The sequence below is a fragment of the Cimex lectularius genome, unplaced genomic scaffold (assembly GCF_000648675.2).
Source record: "Cimex lectularius strain Harlan isolate CLEC.00 unplaced genomic scaffold, Clec_2.1 scaffold154, whole genome shotgun sequence".
Taxonomy (NCBI): domain Eukaryota; kingdom Metazoa; phylum Arthropoda; class Insecta; order Hemiptera; family Cimicidae; genus Cimex; species Cimex lectularius.
The window spans coordinates 334,378-362,108 of NW_019392807.1; the positions used below are offsets into that span (position 1 = coordinate 334,378).

A 27,731-nucleotide genomic window follows, 5' to 3' on the forward strand; every position below is an offset into this window, starting at 1 on the left:
TAATACGGTCAATTGTGACTACTATATATGTATGTATATGGATTAATAAAGGAAATCTTATTCGTACAACCTAATCAGAATTATTTTTAATTTTTTGAAAGTATTGATCCTTTTCTAATTCCATTCTTTTTTTGTAATTATATAATGTTCTAGATATATTGGATTTTTTTTTCTCTCTAGAAGTTATTGAAATGGATAGAAAGTCAATAGTTGGATTAATACATTTAAAAACCAGGCCACCGTTGGCCAATGTGAAAGAAGTGAGGAAAAAAGTTGAGAAATACTGGAGATGTCGTCGGCGCGGAGGGGGCGCCGTTGAAATTTGAAAGGTCGACGAGTATTGATAAGAGTGGCGCAGAACAGCTGATCGCCAAGGGGAAAAAAAGTCAGAGTTTTGTTTATCTGTGGACAAGACGGTAGGACGAGACTAGTTGAACTCAGTTCGACCTTATTTTTTATTTTATTTTACTATTTTTATTTACATTATTGGAATGATTTGTACTAAGAGATGAAAAATGTTTATTTGGAAATTGTCTTGGAACCTCGAAATGGTTTTTTACGAGGTAAGCTCATATATTTTATACGTGGGACAGCTCGTCTGGAGCGTTTCACCACATAACATTTGCCAATTCTTCATTTCCCACAAGTTTTAAACTCATCCGTTCAATTCACCCTTTTTCAGGGGTGAAAAAACAGCCAGAAAAGCTTTTTAAAACGATTCCTCGGCTTTTAAGCTTTCACATTCACCAGTGTCAGTTGATTGTGGAAGCCCTCGGCTCATCGTTCAACTGACACGTCGCTGTACATACTGAAAATTTCTTTTTAAATGTCACAATTTGAATCCGTACGGGGTTTTCTTTTCTTTTTATTATCGAACAGGGAAGATCCTGGCAGGGGGAATAATCCAAAAATAAAGACAACCCACCCTCAATGAAAACTCGAGCCAAAAAGGAATTTGAATAAAAAAAGTCATTTTTGATTTGGCAACACCTGCCAAATTTTTGCTTTAATTATAAATCGTATGCGCAAATTGATTTTTTATAACTTTTTTTTTGTCTATTTCTCCCGATGCGACGAATCTTTTTGACCTTTGACATTTCTTCTATGTTTTTGAACATTTGTAACATCCGGCCAGGGCGTTTTTTTCCCTCTAACATTTTGCCAGTCCGATCCTGGCCCGTTCAATTTCGCTGTGTTTCGGTCAGACGCGTTTCGCCATCTTCAGTGGTTGACCCCTGTTGAACGCATTACGGTCGCCTTTCTTTTTCCTGCCCTTTCACTCCTTCTTTCATTAATAATTCTTTTTTTTCAACATATTTCACCATAAGTTCATCGACGTTCAAAAAAAGACGTTAAGGCGAAACTCGTCTTTAAGAAAATCCCCGGTCAAAATGACAAACGGCACGCATAGCAACCGAAAGAAAAGTTAAAAAAATATCGACCACCTTGCCAATTCAGATTCAAACGACGCATAAGTTGCGAAATGTAGACAAATATGATGAAATATATACTTTAAAAATATAAGACGATGGTGATTATATTAAACATATAATAATAGAAACAAATGAAAATAACATTTGCCTAATATATCAAAGATGTCACAAAACGCTCGTTCTACCTGTTTATTTAACAATAGCGCAATGTACATTTCTCTTTCAGCAATCCGAACTAATTGCTGCTGGGTAGTATTCGGACAACAGAGGGTGTCACATTATTTCAATACAATACATAATTATTATTGCTTGCACAAAACGTTTAACCTATTAGAATACTACTATATACCGTCAATTTTTCGTTAAAAAATCAATTTAAAAAATATTTAACATTTTCTCTAATGCTTCCTCTTTTTCACTCATTTTAAAGCGGTATGTATATTATACGTAATGTAGACTGATCTAACATTTCATTTTTTGGCAGTAAGGGAGGTGAGGGATTCACAGGACAAAAGGCTGTATCGTAAATATTGCCTAAGTTGGTCTTGTCTTTCGTACAACTCTCCCTCTCGCTCACTAGCTTACTGTCTCTCTCACAATCACTCCCTTTCTCTATTCTCTATCTCTCACTCACTCATTCATTCACTCTCTCCCTCTCTCACACACTCTCCCTCACTCACGCACTCTCTCTCTCTCTCTCTCTCTCTCTCTCTCTCTCACTCTGTTACTCTCATTTTCTCACTCTCTCTTTACTTCTTCCACCTACTCACTCGTTCAATCACTCATTCATTCACCAACTCTCACACTCACACACACTCTCTCCCCCTCTCCCTCACACACACTCTCTTTCCTTCTCTAACTCACTCAAACATACACACACACACACACACACACACACTCTTTCTTTTCTTTTTCTCCCTCACACACTCCCTCATTCACTATCACTCTCTCTCTCTTTCTCTCTCTCTCTCTCTCTCTCTCTCTCTCTCTCTCTTTTCTTTTTCTCTCTCGCATACCCCCTCATTCACTATCACTTACTCTCCCTCCCTTTGTCCTCTCTCTCTTTTTCTCTCATTCTCTCACTCTCTCTTTACCCTCTCACCAACTTACTTACTCTCTCAGCCATTCACCCACTCCCTCTCACACTCACACACACAGACACACTCTCTCTCTTTCTCTTTATTTTTCCTTTCCCTCCTAATAATATTTCGTCTGTTTCCTTTAAAATTCTTACTTCTTGGATTGTTTTCCTATTCGGATTACTGAAATGTTCTGGGTACCGAATTAGGAGAGAGTACTGTGTGGTCGATTCTTTTTGACGCACGGACTGTAAAAATTACTTATATACAATTTTGCAAAAAGATTTCTACGTTTGTCTGAATTAACTGTACTTTCATCCCGGGCAGATGTTTGTTTGATAATCACGGTCCGCTAATTCTCCTTTGAGACTTAAAACAGTAAACATTTCGAAATTATTGTCTTGTTTGGGTTATTTTTAATGTTGTTGGTGTTTTTACAACACATTCTTCTTACATAATGCAGATTAATCAAAAGCCGTTGTTTTTAACACGTCTCAAGTATTTCACCTTGTAATTCAACAATTGCGTTTAGATGTAAATTTTGCATAGAAAAAAAGCACTGTTACTGTTTTTAATTTTTTTATGACGTCAACTTTCAGTTCCTGTACAACTCGTTCATTTCGATAATTTGTCGCTTTGAACAAATCCTTTGGACAGTAGTTCTTCGCCGTGGTCCGCTTATTCTCCTTCTCGCTCGTGACCACCAGTAAACACGGCGAAATGTATTTGTGGGATCGATTGGAATACCAGTAAATAAATAACGTATCATAAGACCATTCGTCCAATATTTCAACTCGTCGTAAGTACTCTTGACAATATTTTTGATAGTTTTAATTTCCAAAATCCAGTTAAGCAACTGCGTGTATGTATGAATTTTTTAAAAATATATATTATTGTTTTTTACATTTATCCATTCTCTTGTAGTAAGTAATTGGTAAGTTATTTTCCTATGATTTTTAGTGGCGTATAAGTACTGATTCAATTTTTTTAAACTTTTTTGACACCGTTGACAAAAATTGGCCTGCTAATTGAACAATTGCCAACAATTTTTAGATGATGTATTCATTGCTTTGTCGCTTGAAACTTTTTCAACCGAGAATTTCAAAGTTATTTTCTTGGAATATATTCGTACTATTTCTTTGTCTCACACAGGACAATTAAATCGAAATTGTTTTTATTTTATTTTTTTGTCACAATTGGCAGAAATTGGTCTGCTAATTGAACAATTCCTCATTCCTGTCTATATTTGGTCGTTTGTCAGATGTATTCGTGGCTTTGTCACTTGAAGCTCTTTGGCCATTTGTCATATGTATTCATCGCTTGGTTGCTTGAAACTTTTTCATCCAAGTAATTCGAAGTTATTTTCTTAGGGGCTTGCGTTACTCTTTACTCACTTGTAATCCTGCTTGCAAGCCCCTTGATACCATAAGTGAAGAATTTCAAAGTTATTTTCCTGTGCTGAATATTGGTACGATTTCTCTTTCTCACAGAGCACAGCTGCTTTTACTTTTTTAACACCTGCTGGCTTGCTGCTTGGCCTGCTAATTTAATAATTGATTGTTCCTGTCTCTATTCGGTCATTTGTCAGATGTAATCATTGCTTGGTTGCTTGAAACTTTTTCATCCAAGTAATTCGAAGTTATTTTCTTAGGGTTTGTGTTACTTTTTACTCACTTGTACTCCTGTTTGCAAGACCCTTGATACCATCAGTGAAGAAATTCAAAGTTATTTTCCTGGTCTGAATATTGGTACGATTTCTCTTTCTCAGGAGCACAGCTGCTTTTACTTTTTTAACACCTGCTGGCTTCCTGCATGGCCTGCTAATTTAATAATTGATTGTTCCTGTCTCTATTCGTTCATTTGTCAGATGTAATCATTGCTTGGCTCCTTGAAACTTTTTCATACAAGAATTTGATATTAACCAGACTTTTTTTGACATTCGGTTACAGCGCAAATGATCAAACCCCTTATAACGTCGTTTAAATAAGTCGGCCGTTATTGAACAAAAATTTGATGGTCCATCATGGTCCGCCTTCTGAATCTACCATTTTACACCGGTAGATGTATTATTTGTCTTAAGTACAGTATCGTATTTAACAATTTTTTTTCTCTCTTGTAATACGATCCGCATGCCCTTTGAAACTATCAGTGAAAAATTTCAATTTTTTTTTTGAGGGTACATTCGTTTGATTTCTAATTCTCACAGGACATTTAAATCGCAAATGTTTTTACTTTTTGACACAGTTGGCAGAAATTGGACCTGCTAATTAAACTATTTTTCATTCCTGTATATATTTGATCGTTTGTCAGATGTATTCATCGCTTTGTTGCTTGAAACTCATTCGTCCAAGAAATTCGAACTTATTTTCTTGTAGTTTGTGTAAATCTTTACTCACTTGTAATCTTGTTTGAAAGTTTGTTGATACCAACAGTATTTTCCTGGATTGAATTCTCCTGTACGATTTCTCTTTCTCACAGAGCACAGCTGCTGTTACTTTTTTTACACAGTTGGTAGAAATTGGCCTATTCGTACTTGTGACTGTACCATTTTACATATATCTCTTAAATCTTATATATTTATATCATTTGTCATATATATCGTCTTATATCATTTCTCAGATCGATTCATTGCTTTGACGCTTGAGACTCTTTCATCCAAGAAATTCAAAGATATTTTCTTGGGGTTCGTGTAACAATTTGCACACTTTTAATCCTGTTTGCAAGTCTCTTGATACCATCAGTGAAGAATTTCAAAGTTATTTTCCTGTGCTGAATATTGGTACGATTTCTCTTTCTCACACAGAGCATAGCTGCTTTTACTTTTTTAAGACTGTTGGTAGAAATTGGCTTGTTAATAGAACAATTGATTGTTCCTTTCTCTATTTGATCATTTGTCAGATGTATTCATTGCTTTGTTGAAACTTTTTCATCCAATAATTTGGCATTAATGAGCCCATTTTTTGCCATTCAGTTACAGTAGAAATGATTAAAGCCTTTATATTATCGTTTTGATTAAATAGGTCGTTATTGAAAAAAATTTGATGGTCCATTATCATCATGGTCCGCCTATTCTTACTTGTGAATGTACCATTTTACACTGGTATATGTATTATTTGTCTTATGTACTGTTTGTTATATATTTAACAATTTGGTGGGTTTTTTTGTTCTCTTGTAATACAATCCGGAAGCCCTTTGAAACTATCAGTGAAAAATCTCAAACTTACGTTTTACTTTTTTTGAGCGTACATTTGTCTGATCTCTTCTATTTGTCCCACAGGACACTTAAATCGAAAATACGTTTACTTTTTAAACACAGTTGGCAGAAATTGGCTTGCAAATTGAACAATTGCTCGTTCCTGTCTATATTTGATCGTTTGTCAGATGTATTCGTGGCTTTGTCACTTGAAGCTCTTTTATTGAAGAATTGCATAGTTATTTTAATTTTTGTTTGACACAGTTGGCAGAAATCGGGCCTGCAAATGAATAATTGCTCATTTCCGTCTATATCTGATCGTTTGTCAGATGTATTTACTGCTTTGTCGCTTGAAACTTCTCATCAAACAATTTCACAGTTATTTTCTTGGGATTTATATTCATACGATTTGTATATCTACGGCAGGAATGTTAAATCGATTTTTTTACTGTTTTGACGCCATTAACAACATTCCTTTTTAAAAAGATAGTTCTATTCACAGTAAGTTGTTTTGCAATGATTCGGATTTCAAGCCCTTAGATCATCATCAGGTTGAAAGATTTCTACAACCACGTCTCTCGACATGAATTGCAAAAGTACTTTTGCACTTATACTTTTACATACTTGTACTACTTATACTTATGCAACTTATACTACTACTACTTATACTTTTGCAATTCATGTCGAGAGACGTGGTTGTAGAAATCCTTCAACCTGATGATGATCCAAGGGCTTGAAATCCGGTCGTTGCAAAACAACTTAATGTGAGAAGGAACTATCTTTTTAAAATGGATTGAACACCGCACTCACTCCATCATTCATCATTTCTATTAACAACATTTGGCTTGCTAGTTGAATAATTGCTTATTTGTGACCATATTTGGTTATTTGCCAGGTGTATTGATTGCTTTGACGCTTGAACTCTTTCATCCAAGAATTTCGTTGTTATTTTATTGGGATTAATATTTGTACGATCTCTATTTCTCACACAGCAGTTGCTTTTGCTTTTTTAACACAGTTGGCAGAAATTGGCCTGCAAATTGAACAATTGCCCATTCCTGTCTATATTTGATAATTTGTAGATGCATTCATGGCTTTGCCACTTGATGCTCTTTCACAGAAGAATTGCAGTTATTTTCTTGGGGTGAATATTTGTACGATTTTCTGTTTTGTTATTTGTCACCCAGGGCCGTTAAATCGAAATTGTTTTTACTTTTTTGTCACAGTCGGCAAAAAACGCTAATTGACTTATTCCTGTCTCATATTTGATATTCGTTTGTCAGATGTAATAATCGCATTGTTGCTTGAAACTCTTTCATCCAAGAAATTCGATGTTATTTTCTTAGAGTTTGTATTCGTACAATTTCTATTTCTCACACAGCGCAGTTAAATCGATTTTGTTTTACTTTTTTGTAAACTGTTGGCTTGCCAATTGAACATTTGTTTATTCGAGACAATATTTGATCACTTGTCGGATGTATTCATTATTTTGACGCTTGAGACTATCAGTAAAAAATTACTAACTTATTTTCTTGGAGTGAATATTTGTTCGATTTCTATTTACTCACAGTGCAGTTACGTTTTATGGACCAAAATTGTCCTGCTAATTGACGATTTATGTTTGTTTGATTTTTATTTCAAACTCACCTTTTACTTTTTTGATATTCATGCCTATATCTGTTCATTTGTAAAATGTATTCATTGCTCTGTCACTTGAAATTCTTTCATCGAAAAGTTCAAACTTATTTTCCTGGGGTTTGTATTTGTACGATTTCTATTACTCACACAGGACAGTTATATCGTAATATTTCTTATTTTTTGAAACCCATTTACAAAAACTGGTCTACGAATGTACAGTTGCTTGTAAATTGCATCGCTGCTTTCAAATTTTGCATTAACCAGCCCATTCTTTGTCAGGTTTCTTTTTTGGCCTAACTGCTTATTACTTTTGTACCATCTATTTGTCCTTTTGAATAGATCAGTCATTATTTGACTCAATTAATCACATTTTGTTATCATCTTATCACCCATGCCCTCTTCTAATTCTACCAGTAAACACGGTGAAATTATGTTTTTGTACTTTGATAATTTAATAAATGTGTTCGTGTTTATATGAATTTTCTCGATTTGTAATCTGATCCGTCTAACCTCGTTTGAACCCATTTTTATAATGTTTATCTTACATAACATAAATTAATTAAAACTCTTCTTTGACATGTGTGAAGTACGTGGCGTTTTTTGATAAAGAAAATCATTATATTCGATTATTCGAGTTTTTCCTCATTTGTAAATTATTAAGATTTGCGTATGGATTATGCAAAACTTCGTCTGATTTTTTGACATGCTGCTCTTTTAATTTTTAGCACTCTGGATGAGTTAACTCGTGTGAAATATCCTCTTTAGAAATAGAAATAATTTAAATCTTGGTGTCGCAAATGGACTCACACAGGCAAATTGAATGAATAACAACAATATTTTCTGTGATTCTTTCTTTTAATTGCTCATACTACGGATTACCTCATTTATTAATATCTATTAATATCTCTCTCTGCAGCGTTAACTTAGGAATAAACCAATATAAGTACGTTTTAAAATAAAATTACCATAGCCTGTATCAGATTTATCTAATACAGTCTAAAATTCATTTCTGATCATTTTCATTCTGATCAAAACCGTACTATGCAACTCACCTCGAACAATCCATGAACATACTAACAATTCACACTCATCGTTTTTTTTACACAATTTAGAACACAGTAAGGAATAAAAATAAAACGAGCTGACGATCACAATGACTAATTGGAACAAACAAAAACCACCCAGATGTTTCAAAGATGTAGAAAAAGACAACACCGACACCCTCCTTAAAAAAATCTTAAGATGGCAAGAAGCCTGTCACAACACGCCAAAATAGCGAGGACAGGCAGACCAAAATGATCGGAAGACACCAAATTACTGGTGATTGTTGTTTTCTACTGTAGACGACAAACCTTTTTCTTTTTTCCTTTACTGATTTATTTAAGCTCAAATCTGCACATTCCATCTTTTGTGTATTTTTAATCAATTACCGGCAGACCTCGAGAATCATTGCCCTGGTTGTTGGCAGACCTCGGTCTTAATGGTTCAGCTGCCGAGGTTTAGCTCCCTGGGCTAGGCCCTCATTTCGTATAAGTCCCTATATCCAAACCCATTAAAACTTCACTCCCCTTAAATACATTATTTCGTATTTATATATCATTTTCTCAGATAGGGTGGTGGAGTACTTGATATTCCTCCATCACACATATCAATCTAATTGAAGGTCGATACTCAATATTCCGCCATCGGCTCTCTCCATTCACGCTAATAAATACATTCAGTCTCAGTGTACTAAGTACTATATACAGTAAAACAGTCCTGTTTCATCTATTTCATCTAAACTTGTATGCAGAGGACCCAAACATGTACACGCTGCCGTGCACAAGCATAATTCTCATATCGGGTTGCATTCCTACACGCTCTATATATGAATCCAAAGAATCTTCAATTAACTTCTAATTTGTATTCTTACTTACAATATTTACATACCATTTACGTACCCTTTACACGTACCATCTGTACTAGTCTAATTGAGGGACTAAGGGGTGCTCAATATTCTGCCATCGACCTCTCACACACTACACTTTAACAGATGATAAATACATTTCAGTCCCAACACACACTAGAAGATACAAAACTACCCGTACTATATACAATAAGACAACCATGTTTCCTCCAAGAATCTTAAGAGGGGATACAAATATGTACACGCTGCAAGCATAATTTTCATATCGGGTGGAATTCCTACGCGCTCTCTATATGGAGCCAAGAAATCGCGCTCTTCATGGTGCACATCGAGCAACCTTTCTCTGCATGCCGAACACATACGTAAGCCTTGGCCTAAAAGTAAGTGTCCGTATGTCGACCCTCACCCTTCTGCTACGAGTCAGAGACCTCCGAGGGCCAGCTTTCGCCAGTGCTCTTGATACGTGGGAGCTTCTCTCCATCCGACCCGTCGACGCTGCCACTTTCTTTTATGCATGTTTGCAGATTTTATTATGCGATGCTTAAGATGGGAGGTTCGGACGTAGGCCTTAGCCGTCGAACGAAACCTTAAGTTTTCTAAAATCCTGTCGTGAAATTTGCAGCTTTGAGGATCTTCGAGAAGTCAACTAGACGTTTTCCGACCAAAACTGCATACAATCTCACAAAATTTGCTGAATTTAGTTCCGATCAACGAAAAATGGATCAGTCATAAATCAATATACTGGGTGTCCCAGGTCCTTCTGACGAAACTCAGGGAATCGATTCTACTCTTAGTTTGGAGCAGCAAATGCTCAGGAGAAAATTTTCGGAAAGTTCTCTATTTTGAACATATTCGTCAATGTAGGTTTTGTTCAACTTTTCACTACCTTACCACATAAAAACACTTACAACTTCCAAAATGTTGAGACTACAACAAATCCAATTACACCATTTGAAAGAACGCTAAATTTGCTGTAAGATACTTCTTTGCAATAATCTGAATAACGTAAAATGTTAGCCAATATCAGTTGGAACATGTCAAAATTACAAAATTTTAAATTTTGGTCATGATTGCACGTTCTACTGAGGTTACAAAAAAATACCTACAACTTGTCAAATTTTACATAAACTTCTTCATCTAATATGCTTTACGTTGATATATCCAGGTTTTTAAATAATGTTCTAGAGAGTTGAAAAATAACAATTGAATGTTCGAAAACGTGAGCTAAGGTAAATTTGAAGGGGGGGGGGGTAGAAATAAATCAATTAGAACTCGCTTTGTAAAATAAAAACGACACATCTGTAATCTCACAAAAACCACCAGAAAGCTTCATTCAATAAAATGCAATGGTTCTTCTTGTAGCAAGCACCTAACAACAAAGGAGGAACTTTTCAGAGAAAATGCTCGAAGTGTTTTCCCTCTTCTCGAACGCACAACTGACTTTCTGAATTTCTACCCCCCTTCAAATTTACCTTAGCTCACGTTTTCGAACATTCAATTGTTATTTTTCAACTCTCTAGAACATTATTTAAAAACCTTAAAACATTAAAAAGTTTCGAATTAGTTTATTTAGATCTTGTGTAAGAAAAATTTAAACAATGTAGTAGAATATGGTTGCCCCTCTGCCTGCTTGTGCCATTTACTTACATAAAGCATGTGAATTGGAGCGGAAAAATGCTTATTGTTGGATAAAGTTGCTCATAAATTGCCTTTTGTCCAAGTGAGCCAAGATAGACGGAACGTACATTTTTAATTTCTAATTTCCCTCCTTTAAAATTGTATAACATTTTCTTATTGAATAATTTCTTATTCACTATATTGATACCTGTTCTTAGTTGTTCTATTTTCTATATCTGGCTGTTTTTCAAAAAGTTTCAACCTGGGACACTGTTGTAATGAAAAAAAAAAAAAAAATTAAGAGGAAAGCATTAGAGGGGCAAAGAACGTGAAATTTTGGCACTTGTGTTATCAATTTGTGATTCATTCGAGGAAATTATGTCAGAAGATAATCTTTCCAACAAATGAAAATCCAGTATGGAGAAAAAGACTAGTCGTCTGGTCGTTTTTTAAATCGAGAAAATGTTCAATATGAATGAAAGAACCGTGTGAAAAGCAGAACAACCCTATTGGAAACGATAAACAGCACAATAAACAAGGTGGTCCCGTGCTTGATGGAGCTTACTTTTACAGTTCGGCACCGCCAGTCTTTCAGTTGATTGGATTTAAAGGTTCTTTACAATTGAAACTTTTCCTAATTACATAATTTTAATTTACATTATGAACAAGCGCGTGGGAAACTTAAGGAAAGTCCCTGGTTCGTGGAAAATTCTCAAAAAACTTTCTTTCACAAGCATATATAATAATAATACATATATGTTTAGCAGTCAAAATTAACAGTATTAATTGTGTGTGGTGATTAGTGACCGTTAGTTTATGATTATTCGGAAATCGTGAGATGCGGTCTGGTGTGACGTAGATTTCAGAAAAAACATTTTCTTTGTCATGCCAACGTTTCGATCTTTATTGAGATCATCTTCAGGGCCTGGGATTTACAAACATTGTTTAAATTTAACAAATACATGTAAGATGTGGAAAAAAAGTGAATTTATACAATGCAAACAAATATTTTTTATATTCAATCAAAGTATTTCTACTCACTCAAAGTGTTTGTTTTCTGCGTATATGTGCCACTCTTGCGTGTCGTGTTGAGAGGGCCAGTGAGATATTGCTGTTTTATGTTCATATATGTGGGATTTTTGAAGGATACTTAAAGACATAATTATGACATATCTATTAAACACAGTTATACCAACTTCCTTTCACATTACCCTTCCTCACTAAATACGTAGATGATATATTGACAGCAGTTCCCACAGATCAAATTCAAACTACATTAGATATATTTTAGCTATAGATACAATAGCTTTCACCCACGCCTACAATTTACACATGAAATCGAAAACAACAAAACAATACCATTTTTGACCAAACCCCATCATCTACAATACCATTTTTAGATACACTTGTAATAAAACAACCAGATGGCACATTAATCACAGATTGGAATCACACAGATCGCTACCTCAACTTTACATCTCACCATCCTCTTCATACAATAATAAACACGGCCAAAGGGTTACTTCACAGAATTATTACCCTATCATGAATCATTTCACCAAAAGAACATAAAGGTATACAAACAGATCGTCCATAACAATCACTACCCTAAACACACAATCAACAACTACAACTCAACATTAACACCATCCACTATTACTAATAATACTACATCAAATCTATCAAATACAGATAAACCAACATATATTTCTATGCCATTCATTCACGGCCTATCACAGAAATTAAACACATTTCTCTTGTCCGATAACTTCAAAATAGCTTTCAAAAATTATAAAACAATTCAAACACTCTTTTCCAAAATTAAAGATCCCACACCAATAACAAATAAATCTGACGTAATCTACAAGATCAACTGTTTAAACTGTCCGGCAACTTACATCCCAATATCTGGACAAGAGAGTAAAGCAACATATCCATGATTGCAAAAAACCCAAGCAAAATCCTACAGCACTCGCTACCCACCATTTTGAACACCAACACAATTTCGACTTCAAAAATCCCAAAATATTACATACAGAACAAAACAAACATAAACGTAATTTCTTAGAAATGGTTTATATCAACAGAGATAAACACAGCATCAATTACAGAACAGATACATGTAAACTCAGTCGCAGCTAGGCCAATATCATTAATCAAATTCAATACAGATAACATACCTATATCATCACATTACATTCCACACATCAAATATTTTTCACATAGTCTAATTTCCCAACAATTTAGCTTTCCTTTTCCTATTTATCCCCTTTCTATATAATCCTGAAAGGATAATCTGACCGAACCATTACCAACACATTTTTTCCCTTCGTCGGCTCTTTTCACCTCAAAGAAGCCGACGCCTTATACAAAAATGTCTTTTCTATACCGACATCCTTCCCCACCCCTTCAAAATCCAACGTATATAAACACAAAATAGCAAAATCTCACTGGCACTCTCGACACGACACACAAGAATGGCACAATTACACAGAAGACAAACACATTGAGTGAGTAGAAAAAAATACACTTTGATTGAATGTATTAAAAATATATTTTGCATTGTATAAATTCACTTTAACACATCCAAAATGTAATTGTTATATGTAAACAATGTTTGTAAATCCCAGGCCCTGAAGATGATCTCAATAAAGATCGAACGTTGGCACGATAAAGAAAATGTTTTTCCTGAAATCTACGTCACACCAGACCGCATCTCACGATTTCCGAATAATCGAATTAATTATTTTTACTTTTTATTTAAGGTCTCGGTTGAGATGAAAAAGTCACTCACTGCACGAGCGTGATTCGAACCCCATGACCTTCGGCTAATTGAAATAATAATAATAATAATACTTAAATTCACTAATTTCGTGGTCCGCTTGACCAATTAATTAAGGTTTTTAGTTGAGATAAAAAAGTCAATGGCACGAGCGGGATTCGAACCCACGATCTTCGGCTTGATACGCCGCTGCTCTACCACTTGAGCTATCGTGACCTCGATCCACTCGGACACCAACCTCCCATCTCAACCTCCATTCTCTCAAAATTCTTCCCTGAGAAAATCCGAAAACACGTTTATGTAGATTCGAAGAAAGGGAGAATCTCCAGCCACATTGATATTCTCGGAATATCATCTTCCAGCATAAATACATTTACAACAATTATCGACGTATTCATACGTTGTGACATAACTCTTTCAAAAATATTAATTGAATGTTTGTGTACTGTTTAGATAAAAAAGAATTGATGCTTCAGGCAAATTAAAATATTTGAAAAAAATTATATGAACCTCAGATGAAGCACTAAATACATACCATCAAAGACAAAAAAAAAGATAAATATTTTATTTATTTCAAACTATATGTATATATTTTTATCGTTATATTAATTACAACATACTTATTCTAATGTAAACCAAATTAACGAGATCAGAATTACACAAGTTTTAATAAAAAAATTATTTAAATATGATGGTTTGAAAGAAAATTCACCAAAACTCCGGAAAATCATTTATTGATAGAATAAATTGTTAGTTTTTAATTATTTTTTTAAATTATTTTTTAAATAAAAGATAAAGTCTGCACACACAGTACGGAGTTGAGTCATTTTGAGTCATCATTTCTTGCAGTCCACTGCCCATTCTAGCTTTTGTATTTTACTGGCAGGCCTCAAGAATCATCCACTTCTCTCTCGGGAGTTGGCAGTCTGAGGTCAGACCTTGATAGCAGCCAGCCACTGACACTGGGCTCTGGGTGCTATCAACCAGCAGCTAGGTCATTTCAGCACCGAATACAATCAGTTCCTCATTAATTTACACTCTCACTCACTCCTAAATACATTCTTTCCTATTTACATTCCATTCACTCAGGGTAGTGGAGTGTTATTCCGCCAACGACCTACTCACATTCATGACAATAAATTAATTCACTCTCAACGCAAGCTAGGTATACACAACTTTTATTATTACAGTAGAACAACCCGTTTTCTCCAAGAATCGGAACAGGGGACCCAATCACTGCTGTGCTTAAACAATTCTCAAATTGGGTGGCATTCCTGCGCGCTCTCTGTATAGAACTAAGGTGTACAATCCTTCTGTTAGGTGGGACACATTGAGCAACCTTTCTCTTTTCACTCTCTCACTTTTGGCCGAAAATTACATGTCTGTCAGTCTCGCATGGCCTATCCTTAATCAGGTGAGAATGTCTCTTCTTCTACAAGTCAGGTCCTCCAGGGGCCACCTATCGACAGTGCTCTTCATATCGAAAGCTCTGCTAATCCGACACACAAATGCTGTCATTTTCTTAAATTATTAGTTAAATTTTAATCTATCACTAAATGATTTTCTGATGTTTTGGTGAATTTTATTTCAGATATTTCAGACCATCATAATTAAATAATTTTTATTAAAACTATTTTTTTTTTTTTTTTTTTTTTTTTTGCGTTATGAACTATGCATATTAGCCATGTGACAATTCATATATGTGTGTTCAAATTTGGGGGGGTTATTGTGAAAAAAGGGCCAGAGGCAACGGTGGGAATCGAACCCACGACCGCGGCGTGAGAGTCTCTCATGCTAACCACTCGGCTACCGCAGTCCCCCCCTATTAAAACTAATGAATTTTCGATTTTGTTTAATTTAGTTTACATTAAAGTAAGTATGTTGTAATTAATATAACGATAAAAATGCATACATACATTTTGAAATAAACAACACAATCCGAGTGTCCAGTTTTTTTGACTTTGAGTATATTACAAAATTAAAATGTATTAGTCCTGATTTGTCCAAAGCTCATAAAATACTGATAGTACTTAACGAGGCTTAATTGAACAGTCTTGGAAAAAAAAAAAGTTGATGGAGAACCTTATTTCTTCTAATCTGTATGAGCAAGGACCAACATTTTGTTGATTGGCGTTACCCAGTGTTGTTTTTTCCATTTTACACCTATTCTTTTAAACTGAAATTTATTGTATGAGCAGGGGGCTTCCATAGTGTTTTGTCGGTTTAAATGTCTGCAGGTTTTATTAATAATTGCCAGAAATCACAGTGTTTTGTTTGCAGTTATTATGGATCTGATTTTGGTGTGAATTTTTGGGGTTTTAAGTTCATATTTTTGTTGTATGTTTTGTTTGGGTTGATAACGAGGGATAGTTGTTGATTCTGTTTTCAAAATATGGTTGTAGGATCTCCATAGTTCCAAGCTATTGTATTGGATCCAATTTTCTACTCCATTTATCCAGTCCCACCGTCAAAAACTTTGTGATTGTCCTTGATCAAACCTGGAAGCGCCATTTATCTCAGATTTCCTGATGGTGCTTCTCCACTTTCCATCAATTTTGTCATACCAACCACCTTCTCCCCTTTAGTACTATTAGTACTCTTATTCTCTCCCACTTTGATAACGGATGTGTACTGGGAAACTTGAAGAGTACCTTAAACTTCTAATGTCTTGTACCCTTCATCTTTGGCTCTCTGAGGATGTCCCAAGTGTCTGATCTGTACCAACTTGAACTGATTGTACCCTTCCTACCTCTTTTCTCTATAAGGTGATATCTTCCCCCTTCCCTACATATATGATCTTGCTTTCAGATCCTGAGTACACTCAAGTCAAACTTGCTCCCGCCCTTGTGGCGTGTGTAACCATAAACACAACTACTGCGTTCAGTCGTTCGCCTTTCATGCCTCCAACTTATTGAATTACCTTTCTCATTCTCTCCACTGAGCCCCGTCTCTAACCTCTTGTCCGTACAACTTGACACTGAAGATTTATAATTACTTTAATTTCCATAATAGAGTATGTGTACTTTATGTGTACACATTTTTGTAAATGGGCATCTTTGTATAGCCTTGTCCAACTTGAATCTTAGTAAATGTGTTGTATTCATAATTAATTATTCAACGTGATTTTAAGCCTCAGAATAAAATTTATTTTTCAGTTCCATCTTTATTGCTTTTTAGGCAGTCAAATTCTACATTTCTTGTGTAAGGTTTTATCCTCACTTTGGGCCCAATATTTCACAAGAGGTTTCACATATATTTCAAAATCTGTATTTTACTATCATTTCTAATGCATATCTCTTTACATCCAGAATTACAATTTTTAGTTTAAAATTGATTTACATATTATGACCTGCTGTTCTTAAGCCATCTCGCTTGTAATATTTTGGCTCCCTTGAAAATCAGCTGCATTGAACATGTTAATGAGGGAAGTCGTTTTAAAAAGAAGTTAATTGTGAAAAGGTTGCATGGTCAGCATTGTCTTGTTTGAAAATGACATATTTGAATTTGTATAGTCCGTAAATTATTTGTTGGGAGATTTCTTGTTGAGGTATTTGAGTTGAGATTTGTTGAGGTGATGAACCTGCAGTCATTTTCTACTATCCTGGTCTGATAGACCAAACCAGCAAGGTTGGGCAGACTTGGATGATCTGAAATGAGCAAAACTATAAATTACTTGTTATTGAAATGGTTTAATTTTTGTTGATTGTAGAGGTATTTCAAACAAATCAAAACTTTTCATGTACAAGATGATGCTAAGTAGAACTTGTAGGATATTTGAGTTGCCCATGATTATCTTTGTACACAAATTTCTTTCTGAATATTTACTTACTGGTTTTTCTAGTAAAATAATGTTAAAGCATTTTTATTTGGAATGATCACTGTTTAAATTTACTTTACCAGTTCAGTAGTTTTTTTTTAGCAAACAAAATAATGAACAACTTTATAAACACTTTTTAAGTCTGACTAGACTGAATTATTTTATAATGATTTTGGCAAGTCTGTTATTCTTTTAAACAATTTAAATTCCTGCTATCTTTAAAAAAAAATTAATTTGAAACTTCATCATTTTTTTTGTCATTTTCCTAACAACTTAAACTAAGCATATGTTTTAAAATGTCTTAACATCTCTTGTACTTAACCATCTCTAGAATGTCTTAAGTAAGTAAGTGAATCATTTGTTTGATTTTCTTTTTAATCATCAGTTTTGGTAGTATTAAAAGTTTAATGGTTTTAAAGGGCATGGTAAGATATGTTTTGTTTACATTTAAAAAAAAATATTACTAATATATATAATAATAAGTCCTGACATTCTAAGCAGGTATATTACTCATTTACAATACTCAAGGGATATCTTTTGAGAAGAATTAGTTATAAAAACTATCATTTTATCCTTTTAATGACATTCAAAATGCCATTTTTTGTTTTGTAAATTCAGAAATTTCTCATTCTGTTAGGTTTGCTAGGCAACAACTTCATGTTTTAAAAGTTAGTGTGAGTGTACAAACATTTTTAATTTTTTCTTGGTGAATTCCCAGTTAGTAATATAAATAATTAAAGATTATGAGATTAATGAATTTATGATTATTGAAGGTGTATGAATAAAATATGTAGCATTAATAAATTAACCTTGTAATAATAACTGATTTAATAGTTATTTTCAACTTAGTACCTTTTTTTATGAGGTGCTACCATTTCTGATTGTTGATCTTCTCTTATAATATTTTATATAATTAATTTTTTAATAGTAAATAGATTAATAATTTTTAATAGTTCAAGTTGTCACTTTTTCATTAATGTGTGGTGATTAGTGACCGTTAATAGATATTTATTTAGAAATCATGAGATGCGGTCTGATGTGATGTAGGTTTCAGAAAAACATTTTCTTTATCGTACCAACGTTTCGATCTTTATTGAGAGTGAGTATTCGACACGACACGCAAGAATGGCACAATTACACAGAAGACAAACACTTTGAGCCCTGAAGATGATCTCAATAAAGATCGAAACGTTGGCACGATAAAGAAAATGTTTTTCTGAAACCTACATCACACCAGACCGCATCTTACGATTTCTAAATAAATTTTTCATTAATAACACAATTATGTGGTGTTTGGGTAAAGGGGTATAAGTAATTTTTTTAAATGGATTATGCTATTTTTAATGTTCTTTATGCATGGAAAAGGGTTACAGGTCAAACAGCCATGGTTAAAACATATTTTGAAAATTTGAACAATCAGTTGATTTAGATTTTTAGATTTTTCAATTCATTTTTGATAATTCAATCTTGTCCATCCTGTGTTTTGAACCAATGTTTATTTAATCATTATTGTTTATACATACTGAAAAGGGATTAGTTGAGGTGTTTTTATTTGTTAGTTTCGTTCAAGATATCCTATCACAAGATATTTTGCAAATATAAAATTATGCAAAAATAGTGCATTTTTGTCATTTTTTGGTTTTTAATTACTGCAAACCTTTGCTCAGACTGCTAGGAGAATTTGTGATGTGAATGATAATGAATCTTTATGAGAAAGTACCATCATAAGTGGTTTCCTTGGTTCAGAAGCAAAAATTTTAATTTGGAAGATGCAAAGCCCTGTGATATGAATGATAATGAATCTTTACGAAAAAGTACCATCGTTAGTGGTAGCCATGGTTCAGAAGCAGAAATTTTGATTTGGAAGATGCAAAGCCCATCAACTATTGATGATGACCATCAAGCTTTTGTCACAAATAACTCATACTATATGTCAATACTCAATGTCAAGATACATCACAGAGACACGTTACTTATCTTGTACAAGCCTTTCAACACATCCGAGTGCAACTTGATATTCCTTCCCTCGTAAAATATAATTTTTAAAACAACATTTTTAAAAATGATAACTGGGGATGAAAAGTTAGCCCTTTCATTATTTAGAGAGGAAGATTCTGGTAAAAATGACCCACCATGAACAACTCCTAAAACTGGATTATATCCCAAGAGAATTATGTGCATTTGGTGGGATTGAAAGGGATTTACTATGGGTTCTTCCAACTGAACCGTTACTTTTGGTATATACTGCACACAATTTGGAGTGATTAAAGTCAGCCATTGGCCAAAAACTGCCAACATTGGCTAATCGCAAGGTGATTGTTTTTCACTAGAATTAAGCTCGTCATCATGTGTCTTTGTAGACCCTCCAGAAATCGTTGGATCTTGACTGGAATGTTCTACTCCACCATATTAACTCGACATTGCTCCTTCAAACTTTTGTTTTTTCACAGCATTGCAAACCTGGATGATGATGAAAGGAGACTAGGAAGTGTGGTTTATTGTTCCCAAGCACTTCAGTCTTCTGGCTTATTGTATTTTCCTAGTAACTTAGTTCAGTCAAGTCGACTTGATCCTTCTCTTAAGATACATTAGCTCATTGACTGTCATTGGCTACAATTCCTTTCCCTGGGTTTTCTTTGTATCGAATATTGAAAAACTTTACTTAACTTGAGCACTGCAGAAAACACATCGAGATGTTCATCGTTCAAAAACTTGAGAAGTTCTGCGAGGACAGAATTACCAAATTGAATGGAAGATGGCAACAGATAGTTGAACAAAATTGTTCACATTTGCCTGAAATTTTCATTGAATTTACCATCAAAAAACGCTATGCGCTTATTTCAAGACCCAATATTTTCAAGACAGTACTTATACATATCTGTGTCACTGTATGAAGTAATTTATGCATGATCAGTTCACAAGTTTTGTTCAATTTAAATTCAGTTTTAAATCAGTTTTGTGTCAGTGACATGGGGCAACTCAGTACTTGAATGATCTCAAACTAATTATCGCTGAGTTCGATTGCTGATAATTGTTGAAGATAATAATTTTTACTTTTTTTTAAAAAATAAAGTTTTTATATTATATTTTATACCATGCTGTATATAACTAGTTAAAGTTGATTTTTCTTTCTGTTTCAGATGATATATGAAGAATGGGAATATTGACAATGATAATATCCCAATTAGAGAAACAGAGCAAAAAGCTAATCATAATTTGGACATTGTATTTTAGATTGTCTTTTGTTAGTTCTAATAATTTATGTCCAGATGTGTGTGAGTGTATTAGCCAAGATTCCTATTTACATGTAAAATGTTCAGGAGTAAACCTAGATGAAATTGTTCTTCCTTCAGAGACACAAGTCATCAAGTTGTTCAATGTTAGAACGAAAATATTAAGGATCGAACATTTTCCATATGATAATTCTCATTTGTCTTCTCTCACATGGACAAACAGTGATCTAGAAGAAATTAGCGATGAAGGTTTTGCTAATCTAAGTCAACTTAGGCAATTGGATTTGAGCCATAACAAAATATCTTTTATAAATAATGCTTTTCATCCTTTAAAAAATCTCCACGTTTTAAATTTATATGGCAATAAAATCAGTAGTTTATTAGGACAATTTGATGGCAATATAAATTTAGAAGAACTGATTCTTTCAAATAATAGAATAAATAATTTATCTATGGATGTGTTTCAAAACTTGAAGAAATTGAAACGCTTAGATTTGTCAAAAAATGAACTGTCAAATATAGCGGCTTTAGGCAGTTTAGATCCTATGCCTTTAGAATATTTGGATCTTAGTGAAAACTTAATAGCGTATCTTCCTTCAGATTTATTTTATCACTCGAATAAATTACAGAGTTTGAATTTAGCTGAGAATAGCTTAGAAGAACTCCCTGCACTGTGTTTTATGAATTGTAGAGAATTAAAACATCTGCGATTAGATAATAATAAGCTTATCACTCTGAAAAATGACCATATGTACGGTCTAGTTAATTTAACAACGTTTTCTATTAAAGACAATAGCCTAGAAAACATATCCGACGCTGCGTTTATTTATACAAAAAATTTACAAAGTTTAGATGTTTCTGGAAATAATATTACTGTTATTCCCATGTCAATTAAACAATTGCCATACCTCCGAGAATTCGTCATAGAACCGAGTGGCATTGAATATGATTGCGACTGTAGAAATTCATGGTATCTTCAGTGGGTAGAAGAAAGAAAAAATATAATAACCGCTACTTCAATTAATTGTATGAATAGGTGGTACGACTTGGAAACACAATCGAAAAAATGTGTTTATCAAGAATTAAGAAAATTTCAGCTTGTAGTGTTTGAGTTTGGTTTACCCGCCAATCTTGATTGTGATCAGCTTAGCAGTCTTTCAAATATTACATGGCACACACCTACAGGCCTTATTCTCAATCTAGTAAACACAGAAAATACTCTAAAAAATTTGACTACTTATGACGAACCGAAAATCAATGACAGAGTGAGAGTTTTAAGAAATGGATCGCTTCATCTAAAGGAAGTCTTGAGAGAAGATATCGGTCTTTACACCTGTGATTCCGCAGACGGCTACCAAAACAAGAAAACTCATCTCGTACTGCAGCTTGATCCTATTACGTTCTACAGAATTAAAATTTTAAGCATTTCGGCTGGGATACTGTCAGCAGCATCTTTCCTTGTATTAACTGTCATTATTCAGATGATAATAAAATGCTTCAAAAGGTAAGCGCTTATAAAATAGCTATTTCATGTAAAAGATATATAATTTTTGTATGTTACAGATGTGGATGCTGTACATCACCGGCCCCAGAAGATCAACCATCTGGAAAACAAATATTTCAAATTTTGGAAAGTATTGAGCAGTACAAGAGACAGCAACTCGAAAGGCTTAGGGAAAATTATACCCTCCAGGTGAGATAATTATTCATGAAAATAAATCTTTTGAATTCAATCGTTTGTTTTTGTTTAGTTTTTAATCATTTTATTTTTGTAGACTTATTGAATATTTATATTTAAAACCTACTAATAAAATTTTATTTTTAAATTTTTTTCTACAATTCATTAACAAAAAGCAAATTGAATAGAGACTTTAAAAACTAAAGTATCCATATATAAGACAATAGAAAAAGATTTTTAGATAACTATGTAACTATGTTTATCATAAAGTGGTTTTGCGTTAACACTTCAAAAAAAAATTCTTCCCTTATGAAAATTAATGCAGTAAAACTTCAATATAACACTCCCATTTAAAACAGTTTCCTAGATGTTGAACTGGCCACTTACTGGGTCTGTCTCTATTCACGGGATTTTTTATTTGAGTTATTGAAACGCGTTTCGGCATTGTGCCATCTTCAGTGAGGAATTTTTTTTTCCAGTTAGGTTTACTGAAATATTTTGGGTATCTGTGTTTAGATTAGGATGAGAGCAGTGTATGTAAAAATTTAATTGAATTGAGTGTAAAATTAAAATAAAACCAGGAAAGAAACAACACGTGGTCTTGTTAGTAAAAAAGAAAAAAAAAAATGCTCTACATCTAATGTATTTTATAAAAACAATTTTCTCTTTCCCCTACAAAACTTTTCCACAAATTCAATAACTTGTGCGTTAATCGAAGTTTTAAGTCTTGAACTACTGTTCGATGAACAAGATAGTATCAAAAGAGAGGGAAAATAAAGAAAAACAGATGAAACAATCGCCCTTAACAGAGCTGAAAATAATCGGTGTTTCAGACGCATATTTTTGTGTGCAGGATGGAAGTAAAAGATGAAACTTTCCAAAATATCAGCCAATTAGAAAATTTTATTAAAAAAAAAACTTGGTTTGTATTAAATAAAAAAAAAGGAAAGGCCATTGAAAAATGGCAAAAAGGAGGGAAAACTCATAAGGTGGGGTTGAGATAGGAAGTTGATGTCTGAGTGGATCGAGGTCACGATAGCTCAAGTGGTAGAGCAGCGGCGTATCTATTGGGTTGTCCGGAAAATAATGCAGGATTTTGGTATTAAACAAAAAAAAAGAAACTAGTTACTTTAAAGCAATGTTCTTTAATCAAAATAATTTCCCATACTCTCAATACATTTCTCCCAACGTGTTGGTAACTTATTAATTCCGTCTGAGTAGAATTCAGAATTTTTAGAATTGATAAAGTCAATAAATGCATTTTCCAGTTCCGTTTGATTTTTGAATATTATGTGTTGTAAGTAGTGGTCCAGGTGTCTAAAAAAATGGTAGTCAGTAGGCGAGAGGTCCGGAGAGTAGGGTGGGTGAGGCAAAGTTTCATAGCCAAGCTCCAATAATTTTTGTGACGTTACACGTGACACATGTGGTCGAGCGTTGTCATGCAACAAAATGGGCCCTTTCCGATTGACCAAAGAGGGCTTCATTACTGCCAATTTCTGATGCATGGTATTAATTTGGTTACAGTATGATTCAGCATTGATGGTTTCGCCAGGATTTAAGAAGCTGTAGTGTATTAAACCAAATGAAGCCCACCATACCGTAACCATTACCTTTTTTTGATGAGTTGGGGGCTTTGGAAAATGTATTGGAGCTTCTCCTTTGTCGAGCCACTGTCCAGAACGTCTAGTGTTATCGTAGAGAATCCACTTTTCGTCACATGTAACAATTCTGGCCAGAAATGGGTCATTTTTGTTTCGACAAAGAAGTGATGCACAAACATCAAAGCGCTGATTTTTTTGGCGATCGTTTAATGAGTGTGGAACCCAATTTTCGAGTTTTTTCACTTTTCCAATCGCCTTGAGGTGGTCAGCGACGGTCGTTTTACTGACTTTGAGTTGCTCTGCAAGTTCTTGAACAGTTGTTTTGGGGTTTTCTTCCACCACTGATCGCAGAACATCATCATTAAGAGAGGAAGGCCTTCCACGACCTTCTTCATCTTCAAGGCTGAAATCTCCCTCCCGAAATTTTTTAAACCACCTTTGCACAGTGCACTCATTAACACAACCCTCGCCCCAGACTTGGTTAATGTTTCTAGCCGTTTGGGCTCCGCTTCGGCCGAGTTTAAACTCGTAAAAGAAAATCGTACGAAATTCTCGCTTTGACATTATAAGGATGACTGAATTATTTCCAAGTAGCGGAATGCTACAGAGGTAAACAAACAATATCATTTGGAAGAGGATTAATAAGTGTTGACATTCATACAAATGAGTAATCCTGTAAACGTAAACAGAATATTTTATATAGATTTTTTTTAATGAAAACTTAAAATCCTGCATTATTTTCCGGACAACCCGATAGCTGAAGGTCGTGGGTTCGAATCCCGCTCGTGCCATTAACTTTTTTCATCTCAACTAAAAACCTTAATTAATTGTAATGTATTAATTGGTCAAGCGGACCACGAAATTAGTGAAGTTAAATAAAAAATTGAAGTGGCGTGGGATCGTGTGGCTGGTCAGGGAGGGGGGCGGCTGTGCCTCGGATGGCTATACAAGGGCAAAATTGAAGCCCTTGACCTGTAAGGGATTTGGAAGTGGTGGCACAGCGTCTGCATATCCCACTGAAGGTCTTGTTAGTAAAAAAAGAAAAAGAAAAAAAATGCTCTACGTCTTTCGATCACTGGGTGGTTTCCGCCTGTCTTGGGTTTACCATTCAGTGTGTGCCATGTTAAGGCTGAAAATGACTTAAGTGATTGAATGCCTTTATTTATTTAAATTTAAAAAAAATATGATTATGCATATGTCATTTGTATGTACATAAATATTTTTCTTTTAATTGTATGTACGTATGTCTTTATGTTTAAAATATTTTTAAATTTCTATCCATTTTATTTTTTCTCCACTATTGTTTTCAGTCCCTAATAGAGGGTTATAACGAAGTTTTAATGTATTATAAATAAGTATGATGCGAAGTCAAAAATCCCTTTAGGTGTTACTGAAATGAGAACATATGAATGAAATAGTTGAACAGTACTTATTTGTTTGCAGCCTGATCATCCCCAATCAACTGTACTCATTTGAGTACTGAGCATTTCGTCATGCAATCAAGACATACAAGAATCACGGTTTCAACCATAAATTGTTTTACTACTACTAATAGATACTAACATTAATTAACGCTTAGCAATTTTATTTAAAATAAATTAATGTTTATATTTTTAATTATATATATATTTTTTTAAATTGAACATTGCTTTTGTTTCATACCTATTTTGATTAGTAGTAATTTGTTTTAAGGTACATAAAATAAAAGAAAACTGTGCTCAACAAGTTGAATGGATTTGTGACAGTTACCAAAGTCAGGTTAAAAATTTACGAGATTTCAGAGACTATGGTACGAGTCACCTCTCATCAATGAAAGACCAGTATTATGACCAGGTAATATTTTATCATTTTGTTCAAACATTTTGCATTATTTCTAACATTAACCCTTCTAAATCAGGTGAAAAAAGTCAAAGAGTATTCAAATGGACAACTAAGTAAAGTTAGAGAAAATTATGTATTCCAGAGAAATAGAATAAGAAAATTCAGTTCTCACCAAGTCCTTAGATTTAGAGAATCTTACAAGTTTCAGCAGCAGACGTTGAATAAATTATTAGAAAACCTCCCCAGCCTATACTTGGAAAATTGTAGAAATGGTTCCTGTAGCAAGAGCGATTCAGCAGACCTTGGCAACCAAGATGACGCCGATCATGAAGTTTACATTAAAACAAAAATCGTCAACGTGGAAGCCGCACAAACTTTTGACGATTTGAATCCCGACTGTCAATCTGTCTACTACACCCCATCGGAATTATCAGAAAGTCCTCATACACCCGCTAGAGATAAGAACTTTAGAAAGCTATCGCTCTTCCCTCAATGTGATAGTTTTAAGCCAGAGGAGAGAATTTTAAATAAAAAAGTATATTCAGCAATACCAAGAGAAATTATTAGCGTCAATATAAAGCGCCATGATAGAAGATCTGCAGAAATAAATTCATTGAATAATAGTGGACATAGCAAGATGTCTTGTCATAGGGCTGTCAGCATGCCAGAAATCAAAAAACAGACAATAAACGAACACTGTTTCATACACAATGATGTCGCAAAACCGAATGAAACAGCTCTTTAATGTTATTCGTGTGACAGTTTCTCAGGTGTTTAAAAGCAATCTTGGATAGCCAACATGTGATGTTCCTACCATAAAATACATGTAAATAAAGTATGTATGAGATGTTCAACTTCAATGATTTTGCCTGAATTTCAATTTCTGTTTTCTTTCGACCGAATAATTAGACAAAATTCTTCACAGGGTGCACTATTATACAATGGCCAGAAATCAAGTCAATTAGAGAATTTATTAATACAAGTAAAGTGAACTGTAAATATTAAATGTTTTCACCTTATTTTTTTTGTCCAATGCTAAAAACAGGTTAGTATACAAGTATTATACTAAACACTGACAAAGCGAACATAATTTTTTTGTTGTAAAAAAGTCCAGGAATAATGAAAAATTGATAAATATTAATTTATATAATTTATAAATTATTATTCGCATATATTTAATTTTTTGATTATTTTATAATATTTCTCAGCAGTATATTATTATTTAATAAAACAAAAAATATCCATTTAAAAAAATCTCCCTTGAATATTTTAAACAAAACTACTCAATAAATAATAGAAATTTAAATATATGTGCATTGGTGAGAGGGCTAATTGATAAAATGTTTCATCTGTCCTTAATCTGTAAATTTAAATTTAAAAAACACATTATTTAATGAATAAAACTATTTACCTAATATTTATATTATTTATAATATTGATCTTATGTTTTATTTACATATAAAATGTTTAAAACGATTTGTCTGGTATCATTTCTATTAATGCACACTGCCCGTATATTTTCTTTAATCCAGTACTCTTTTTTTTAAACCTAATCAACCAAATTTATTGAAAAAGTGTCTATGTTTAAATTAAATTAATTTATTATGTCAATTTACAAATAGAAAATTTATTCATTAAAAGATAAAACCAATAAAACATTACATTACTACTCAATTGAAGGTTGTGCAGTCATACATATCATGTTATTTTTTTAATGTAATATTTCTATTTTTATTTATTATGTACTTAATATTTGAACATTTTGTTACAAACTGCTTGAATCATACATTTTTTATACATAGAAATGAACTGAAATTTAATTTATAATTTATTATTGTTATTATTTCATGGTTTGTGGATTTATAATCATTGCACTTTTTTTAATTGTTTTATTTTTCATTTAATTAATTTCTTACATATTTTTATATCTTGA

The 27,731-nt window shown here is 33.5% G+C and overlaps 1 protein-coding gene across 4 annotated transcripts; it reads left to right on the forward strand.

Moving 5' to 3' along the window:
* Nucleotides 1–375: 375 nt before the first annotated feature.
* LOC106664729 (immunoglobulin domain and leucine-rich repeat-containing protein 2) lies at nucleotides 376–26,740 on the forward strand. 4 transcript variants are annotated; one of them, XM_014390702.2, is made up of 6 exons: nucleotides 423–563; nucleotides 3,112–3,311; nucleotides 20,606–22,202; nucleotides 22,262–22,391; nucleotides 25,670–25,810; nucleotides 25,875–26,740. In XM_014390702.2, the coding sequence occupies exons 3-6, from the start codon at nucleotides 20,620–20,622 to the stop codon at nucleotides 26,541–26,543; spliced, it is 2,523 nt and encodes an 840-aa protein (XP_014246188.1). In that variant the 5' UTR covers nucleotides 423–563; nucleotides 3,112–3,311; nucleotides 20,606–20,619; the 3' UTR covers nucleotides 26,544–26,740. The 4 variants fall into 4 exon arrangements, with proteins under 4 accessions (XP_014246187.1, XP_014246190.1, XP_014246188.1 ...); XM_014390703.2 differs by lacking the exon at nucleotides 423–563 and adding an exon at nucleotides 2,781–3,046; XM_014390701.2 differs by lacking the exon at nucleotides 3,112–3,311 and having other exon boundaries at nucleotides 376–563.
* The last annotated feature ends 991 nt before the right edge of the window (nucleotides 26,741–27,731 follow it).

Coding starts and splice junctions, on each gene's coding strand:
- LOC106664729 (XM_014390701.2), top strand. CDS start 20,620: ATGGGAATATTGACAATGATAATATCCCAATTAGAGAAACAGAGCAAA. Junction 22,203..22,261: donor ATAATAAAATGCTTCAAAAG/GTAAGCGCTTAT, acceptor TGTATGTTACAG/ATGTGGATGCTGTACATCAC. Junction 25,811..25,874: donor AAGACCAGTATTATGACCAG/GTAATATTTTAT, acceptor CTTCTAAATCAG/GTGAAAAAAGTCAAAGAGTA.